An 8,726-nucleotide genomic window follows, 5' to 3' on the forward strand; every position below is an offset into this window, starting at 1 on the left:
AATTTGTGACATTTTATTTGTAATATATGTCAGTGTGGTTCTCTTTGGATTCGCATTAATTACTTAGAATACTCTGGGCTTCCTGGATATAGATATCTGCTTCTTTTCCTAGGTTAGGGAAATTCTCAGCCATAATTTCTTGAAATAAGTGCCCTCCCACCCCGCCCAATCTTTGGGGCCTCTATAATGCAAACATTGGTCTGCTTGATGGTAGCCTATAAATCCCTTAAGCTATATTCACTCTATTTCATTCTTTATCTGACTGCTCCTCTGATTGGAGCATCCATCACTTCCACTGTCCTACCTATGATTTCATTGGTTCTTTCTTTCATTTCATCTGGTATGCTGCTGACCCTTTCTATTGAATTTTACAGTTCACTTAATTCATTCCTCAGTGCTGTGATTTCTGTTGGTAATTTCTTATATTTTCTATCTCTGTTGAAATTCTCACTTGTTTCTTCATTGCTCTCCTAACATTGGTAACCATCTTTATGCCCATAATCTGAACTCTTTATCAGATAAATCATTTATCTCTGTGTCAATAAAATCTCTTTATGGGGTTCTACCTGTTCTTTTGTTTAAAACATATTTCTTTCTTTCACTTTCCTTCTCTGTGTTGATTTCTGTGCATTAGATAAACAAGCCTCCTCTCCGAGTCTTGAAGGAATAGTCTCATGCAAGATATAAAACATATTGTCCAGTTGGGCCCTAGGTCATGATTGTTTCTCAAACCTCTCTGATTGTCCAAATGGCTTTCTTTGTTCTTAGTGGCTCCCCATTGTTGAGGTTGTGCCACGATTTGTCAGTGTCTCAGAATGGAGGATCTCAGCCAGCACCTACATGCAGGGTGACTGGAAGTCAGATACTCAAGAAGCATTTCTAAAGTGGACAGGTGGGCCTCTTTCAGGGAAATACTGGGAAATGGGTGTTTCTATCTATGCCCTCTGCAGTAAGCCTGTGGTGAGGTGGGGGACAGCCAACTAAGGATTGTTTCATTGTTTGCCACACTCCTGTGGGATCCATGAATGCAAGTCCCACTAGTCAAGAGAGTCAGGCTATCAAGGGAAGTATCTTCAAGTCAGGACCCATAAAATCCAGAACATCAGATATTAGCACATTCTCCCTTCTAAGACACAGCAATAACCTAGAATGGGGCAGAGGGAGAGCACAGAAATAGTGCCTACAGCCTCCCCAGTCTCCAGAGAATGTGGCAGTTCACCCATAGGTGTGTATTAAATTAGACCTTTATGATATAACTTGTATAATATGCATATAGGATCCTTTCAAAAAAAAAAAGACTAGAAGTTGAGTGTTTCTGACTGCTGCATCTGCGCTAAGTTCTGGATGATATATAGTTCAGAACTCTTTCTATGTTTGCTATCATCTTGTGGGTCTCATGGATGTAGGTCCAGTCAACTTTCAAAGACAGGTTTTCTGGGAGCCTATCGCCCAGGAGGAAGTCTTAGAAGTTAAGGTGCTCTTTGTTTTGTTTTGTTGACTGTTTCCATTGCTGTGCAGAAACTTTTGATCTTGATGAAGTCCTAAAAGTTCATTTTCATTTTTGTTTCCTTTGCCTTAAGAGACATATCTTGAAAGAAGTTGCAGTGGCTGATATCGAAGAGGTAACTGCCTATGTTCTCCTCTAGGATTCTGATGGATTCCTGTCTCACTTTGAGGTCTTTTATCCATTTTGAGTTTATCTTTGTGTACAGTGTAAGAGAATGGTCGAGTTTCATTCTTCTACATATAGCTGTCCAATTTTCCCAGCACCATTTATTGAAGAGACTGTCTTTTTTCCACTGTATATTTTTTCCTGCTTTGTCGGAGATTATTTGACCATAGAGTTGAGGGTCCATATCTGGACTCTCTACTCTGTTCCACTGGTCTATGTGTCTGTTTTTATGCCAGTATCTTGCTGTCTTGGTGATCACAGCTTTGTAGTAAAGCTTGAAATGATGATGCCCCCAGTTTTGCTTTTCTTTTTCAACATTTCCTTAGCAATTCAGGTTCTCTTCTGATTCCATACAAATTTTTGGATTATTTGCTTCAGCTCTTTGAAAAATGCCAGTGGAATTTTGATCCGAAAGGTATTAAAAGTATAGATTGCTCTAGGCAGTATAGACATTTTCACAATGTTTATTCTTCCAATCCAAGAGCATGGAATAGTCTTCCATCTTTTTGTGTCTTCTTCAATTTCTTTCATGAGTGTTCTGTAGTTCCTTGAGTACAGATCCTTTACCTCTTTGGTTAGGTTTATTCCCAGGTATCTTCTGGTTCTTGGTGCTATAGTAAATGGAACTGATTCTCTAATTTTCCTTTCTATGTTTTCATTGTTAGTGTATAAGAAAGCAACGGATTTCTGTACATTGACTTTGTATCCTGCCACATTATTGAATGCTGTATGAGTCCTAATAGTTTGGCGTAGAGTCTTTTGGGTTTTCCATATAAAGTGTCATATTATCTGTGAAGAGAGAGGGTTTAAGTCCTTCACTGCCAGTTTGAATACATTTTATTTCTCTTTGTTGACTGATTGCTATTGCTAGGGCTTCTAATACTCTGTTGAACAAGAGTGGTGAGAGTGGGCATCCTTGTTGTGTTCTTGATCTCAAAGAGAACGCTGTCAGCTCTTTCCCACTGAGGATGATATTCACTGTGGGTTTTTCATAGCTAGATTTGATGAAGTTCAGGAATGTTCCCTCTATCCCTATACTTTGAAGCATTTTAATCAGGAAAGGACGCTGGATTTTGTCAAATGCTTTTCCTGCATCAGTTGAGAGGACCAGGTGGTTCTTCTCTCTTCTCTTATTGATTTGTTATATCACACTGATTGTTTTGCAAATGTTGAACCACCCTTGCAACCCAGGGATAAATCCCACCTGGTCATGGTGGATAATCTTTTTAATGTGCTGTTGGATCCTGTTTCCTAGAATCTTGTTGAGAATCTTAGCATCCATATTCATCAGAGATATCGGTCTGAAATTCTCCTTTTTGGTGGGGTCTTTGCCTGGTTTGGGGATCAGGGTAATGCTGGCTTCATAAAAAGAGTCTGGAAGTTTGCCTTCTGCTTCAATATTTTGAGAGAGCTTCAGGAGGATAGGTGCTATTTCTTCTTTGATAGTTTGGTAAAATTGCCCAGGGAAATCCATCATGTCCTGGGCTATTTTGGGGGAGGTTTTTGATCAGTGCTTCAATCTCGTTACTAGATGTCAGTCTATTCAGGTTGTCAATTTCTTCCTGGTTCAATTTTAGGAGTTTATAGTTTTTCAGGAATGCATCCATTTCATCTAGGTTGCATAACTTATTGGCATATAACTGTTGATAATAACTTCTGATGATTGTTTCTATTTCCATGGTTTTAGTTGTAATCTCTCCCTTTTCATACATAATTTCATTAATTTGGGCTTTCTCTCATTTCTTTTGGATTAGTGTGGCCCATGGCTTATCTACCTTATTGATTCTTTCAAAAAACCAGCTTCTAGTTTTATTGGTGTATTCTACTGTATCTCTAGTTTCTATATCATTGATCTCTGCTCCAACCTTGATTATTTCCCTTCTTGTGTGTGGAGTAGGCTTAATTTGTTGTTGATTCTCCAATTCTTTAAGGTGTAGAGCCAGCTGGCATATTTTGGATTTTTCCATTTTTTTGAGGAAGGCTTAGATGGCTATGTATTTCCCCCTTAGGAGCACCTTTGCTGTATCCCATAGGTTTTGGACTGAAGTGTCTTCATTCTCATTGGTTTCCATGAATTGCTTAAGTTCTTCTTTGATCTCCTGGTTTATCCAAGCATTCTTAAGAAAGGTGGTCTTTAGCTTCCAGGTGTTTGAGTTCCTTCCAAACTTTTCCTTGTGATTGAGTTCTAGTTTCAAAGCATTGTGATCTGAGAATATACAGGGAATAATCTCAATCTTTTGGTATTGGTTGAGCCCTGGTTTTATTTATTTATTTATTTTTAATTTATTTTCAGCAAAACAGTATTCATTGTTTTTGCACCACACGCAGTGCTCCATGCAATACATGCCCTCTCCAATACCCATCACCTGATTCCCCCAACCTCCCACCTCCCGCCCTTTGAAAAACCCTCAGGTTGTTTTTCAGAACCCATAGTCTCTTATGGTTCACCTCCCCTTCCAATTTCCCTCAACTTCCTTCTCCTCTCCATCTCCTCTTGTCCTCCATGCTATTTGTTATGCTCCACAAACAAGAGAAACCATATGATAATTGACTCTCTCTGCTTGACTTATTTCACTCAGCATAATCTCTTCCAGTCCCGTCCATGTTGCTTCAAAAGTTGGGTATTGGGGTGCCTGGGTGGCTGAGTGGGTTAACGCCTCTGCCTTCGGCTCGGGTCATGATCCCAGGGTCCTGGGATTGAGCTCCACATCGGGCTCTCTGCTCTGCAGGGAGCCTGCTTCCCCCTCTCTCTCTGCCTGCCTCTCTGCCTACTTGTGATCTCTGTCTGTCAAATAAATAAATAAAATCTTAAAAAAAAAAAAAAGTTGGGTATTTATCCTTTCTGATGGAGGCATAATACTCCATAATGTATATGGACCACATCTTCCTTATCCATTAGTCCATTGAAGGGCATCTTGGTTCTTTCCACAGTTTGGCAACTGTGGCCATTGCTGCTATAAACATTGGGGTACAGATGACCCTTCTTTTCACTACATCTGCATCTTTGGGGTAGATTCCCAGTAGTGCAATTGCAGGGTCATTGGGAAGCTCCAGTTTTAATTTCTTGAGGAATCTACACACTGTTCTCCAAACAGGCTGCACCAACTTGCATTCCCACCAACAGTGGAAGAGGGTTCCCCTTTCTCCACATCCTCTCCAACACATGTTGTTTCCTGTATTGCTATTCTGGCCATTCTAAGTGGTGTAAGGTGGTATCTCAATGTGGTTTTAATTTGAAACTCCTTGATGGCTAGTCATGAAGAACATTTTCTCATGTGTCTGGTAGCCATTTGTATGTCTTCATTGGAGAAGTGTCTGTTCATGTCTTCTGCCAATATTTTGATTGTCTGTTTTGTGTATGTTGAGTTTGAGGAGTTCTTTATAGATCCTGGATATCAACCTTTTGTCTGTACTGTCATTTGCAAATATCTACTCCCATTCCCTGGGTTGCCTCTGTTTTTTTGACTGTTTCCTTTGCTGTGAAGAAGCTTTTGATCTTGATAAAGTCCCAAAAGTTCATCTTCGCTTTTGTTTCCTTTGCCTTTGGAGACATATCTTGAAAGAAGTTGCTGTGGCTGATATCGAAGAGGTTACTGCCTATGTTTTCCTCTAGGATTCTGATGGATTCCTGTCTCACGTTGAGTCCTTTTATCCATTTTGAATTTACCTTTGTGTATGGTATAAGAAAATGGTCGAGTTTCATTCTTCTGCATATAGCTGTCCAGTTTTCCCAGCACCATTTAGTGAAGAGACTGTCTTTTTTCCACTGTATATTTTTTCCCGTTTTGTCAAAGATTAATTGACCATAGAGTTGAGGGTCCATATCTTGGCTCTACTCTGTTCCACTGGTCTATGTGTCTGTTTTTATGCCAGTACCATGCTGTCTTGGTGATCAAGGCTTTGTAGTAATGCTTGAAATCAGGGATGTCTTTATTTTTTTTTTAAATTTTTTTTACATTATGTTAGTCACAATACAATATATCACTAGTTTTTGATTGTTTCTATTGAAGGCCCCTCACCTCCATTTTTGCCCATTATGACCAGATACACAGGATAAACCTCAATCACCCTCATATCTGGATTATGTTGCATCAAAATATTTGGGAGAAAAGGTCTCTGTACACCTTGGGCCTCTGTCAGGTATCACTCCTTTACAGTCAGAGGTCTGAGATTGAACAAGGCTCAATATCTGAAGCAAAGAGAAGTAATGAGTTTCTAAACTTCAACATTTTACAAATACATGTGGATTATTTTAAAGATTTTAATTATTTACTTGAGAGAGAGAGAACATAAGCAGGAGGACGTACAGAGGGAGAGGGAGATTCAGGTCCCTACTGAGCAGAAACCCCTGACATGGGACTCAATCCCAGGACCCTGGGATCCTAACCTGAGCAAAAAGCAGATGCTTAACCAACTAAGCCACCCAGGTACCCCCACTTGCAGATTACTAATGAATTATGAGGCCACTCCTCATGCAGGGTGAAAGTATGAACCTCCTAGACTTAAATGTATTGTGCTTGTGTAGAATCAAGTCAGCTCTCAGTCCATTTGGCCTATTACCTGTCCCTAAATAACCTTTGTTTATATTAAGGCAGTTTGTATTTTGTTAGAGTCCATTCCTCTGCATGTTACTGGGGATTAAGGTTTCTGAGAGGACAAATCTGGACATAACCTCAGCAGAACCATCTCTTCTTTTGTAACCTCTTCAAGGCATCTTTGATTTCCTTATTCCTCAGACTGTAAATCAAGGGATTCAACATGGGAATGGCTACAGTGTAGAATACTGATGCAAATCTGTCAAAACTGGAGGAACCACCAGAGCTGGAACTCAAATAGACAGAGATACTTGAGGTATAGAAGAGGGAAACCGCTGTCAGATGAGAAGCACAAGTGTTGAAAGCCTTGGACCTACCTTTAGCTGAAGTGATCTTCATGATGGAGTTGACAATATAAACATAGGATATCATGATAATGAGGGCATTTATTATCCCAAAGAACATTGATAATATAGCAATCAATAGTCTCACAAAGAAAGTATCAGTGCAGGACAGGATTATCAGTTGGGGTATGTCACAGAAGAAGTGCTTGATGACATTAGGCCCACAAAAGTGGAGCTGAAACATGCTACACAACTGGGATATAGAAGCAGAGAGTCCAGCCAAATAGGATCCCAGGAACATCCGAATACACAGGGTGGGTGACATGATGGATGAATAGAGAAGTGGATTGCAAATGGCACTATATCGGTCATAAGCCATGGCTGTCATAAGACAAGACTCACTCAGTGCCATGGTTGCAAAGACAAAGTACTGGACAGCACAACCCACAAAGGTAATGGTCTGCTGCTCTTGGAAAAAGTTGGAGAGCATCTTGGGAGCTATAGAGGTCACATAGCAGATATCTATGAAGGACAGATTACTGAGGAAGAAGTACATGGGTGTGTGGAGATGAGAGTCCATCCTTATTAAGATGATGAGGCACAGGTTCCAAGTCAGAGTCAAAATGTAGATCAGCAGGAATACAACAAAGAGCACTGCTAGGATTCTGGGAAAATCAGAGAATCCCAAAAGGATGAAATAGGTGATCTGTGTCATATTTCCTCCTGCAATCATTGGCTTGCTGCTTCTAAAATCAGAAAAGAGAGAAGAGAATGCACAGCTGACTCAGGTGAGATGACAGTATTACAATTCCCATATGAGCTGTTTTTTCCCTCCACGGAGTGCTGGAAAGAACCAATGTCTCACTGTCCTAATGAAAAGACCCAGCTCTTCATCTCAAATTGTCAAGAAGTGTGTTTTTAAAAGTGCCTCTAAATAATGATGTGTTATATGTTGGCTAATAGAATTAAAATTTAAAAAAAAAAGTGCTTCAGGTTCTCAAATATTTCATGAAGTCTCATGAAAATTAAAGAGATATGTTTGAATTTGACTAAGAAGCAAAATAATGCAAATGTTGTGAATATTACAGAGATCATTCATCAAAAGTTTTTTTTAAAACCTTTGATAATGCACTATATAGCCAGTTTTACTAGAACATAAGTGGAATCACTCTAGATTAAAACTGAGATAGCCCTTCAGGCCCACATGGCCATCCAGGTAATGTTTTGAAATTTCCTTTTTTATCTTTAGGAAAAGCTTTTTACTCTCTTTGTAATAATTTCACAAACTTTATATGAATACAGTAAATATATAATCTTCTAACTGCCCTGGAAAACTATATAATAACTTATCACTCTGATAATATTTTCTTGAGGCACAGTATATGTATCCAGTAAAGTTATGGAAGAAGTCTTCTTAAGGAAGTCTTTGTACTAAGTATACCAATGGGAAGGCAGTACAGATCACTATTGACCCCCCAATTTTTTCAATATTAGGGTACTTTACTACTTGAGAAACAACATGGTATGGTGGCTAAATGTTCAGACTTTGGAGTTTTGTCTAGTAACCTCTTTATGAACTTGTCCCAATAGCTTAAACACAGTAACATTGATTTGCTCAAAATGAAGTGAGGACATTAAGAGCCTCTGGATGATAAAATTACTAGGACAGTTACAAGAAAATTCATGGAGATGCTCAGCACACAATTCTGTACAGAGTAATAGTTCAATAGGTGTTGGCTATTATTATCAGGGATTTGTTACAGTTAACCATGAATGACAGCTGTACCCATGGTTAGGAATATCATCAGTGTTATAGTTGTATGGGTTAATTTGAGGGATTTCCTGGGCATCACAAACTTGTAGACAGTGAGGAATCATTACCTCTAGGCAGATGTAGATTCAGACCTCATGTAGAAACAAATCAAACCATCCGGGGCCATGAAGACACAAAGCGCATAAACAATTTTCTATTTAGTTTTTTTGAGTTTGAATACACTTGGTCAACTGACAACCAGCATCAAACTATGACCCTGATGCAAAGGAAAACTATGTATTTTTAATTACCAAGTATCACATAGGTATATGTTAAATTTCATTGATACAGTCATCCAGTTAGAGCTCACTAACAGATTCATAACAGATTGCAACTATAGCCTATGCTCCATAACTGACTGT

General features: G+C 39.1%; 1 protein-coding gene across 1 annotated transcript; it reads right to left on the bottom strand.

Moving 5' to 3' along the window:
- Positions 1–6,345: 6,345 nt before the first annotated feature.
- On the bottom strand, positions 6,346–7,284 carry LOC101690179 (olfactory receptor 5AN1-like). The gene has a single exon (XM_004777676.2). It carries the CDS (start codon positions 7,282–7,284, stop codon positions 6,346–6,348), a length of 939 nt encoding a protein of 312 aa, XP_004777733.2.
- Positions 7,285–8,726: the final 1,442 nt, after the last annotated feature.

Source organism: Mustela putorius, unplaced genomic scaffold (assembly GCF_011764305.1).
Source record: "Mustela putorius furo isolate JIRA1106 unplaced genomic scaffold, ASM1176430v1.1 tig00000127_pilon_pilon_pilon, whole genome shotgun sequence".
NCBI classification, from domain to species: domain Eukaryota; kingdom Metazoa; phylum Chordata; class Mammalia; order Carnivora; family Mustelidae; genus Mustela; species Mustela putorius.

Coding starts and splice junctions, on each gene's coding strand:
- LOC101690179 (XM_004777676.2), bottom strand. CDS start 7,284: ATGATTGCAGGAGGAAATATGACACAGATCACCTATTTCATCCTTTTG.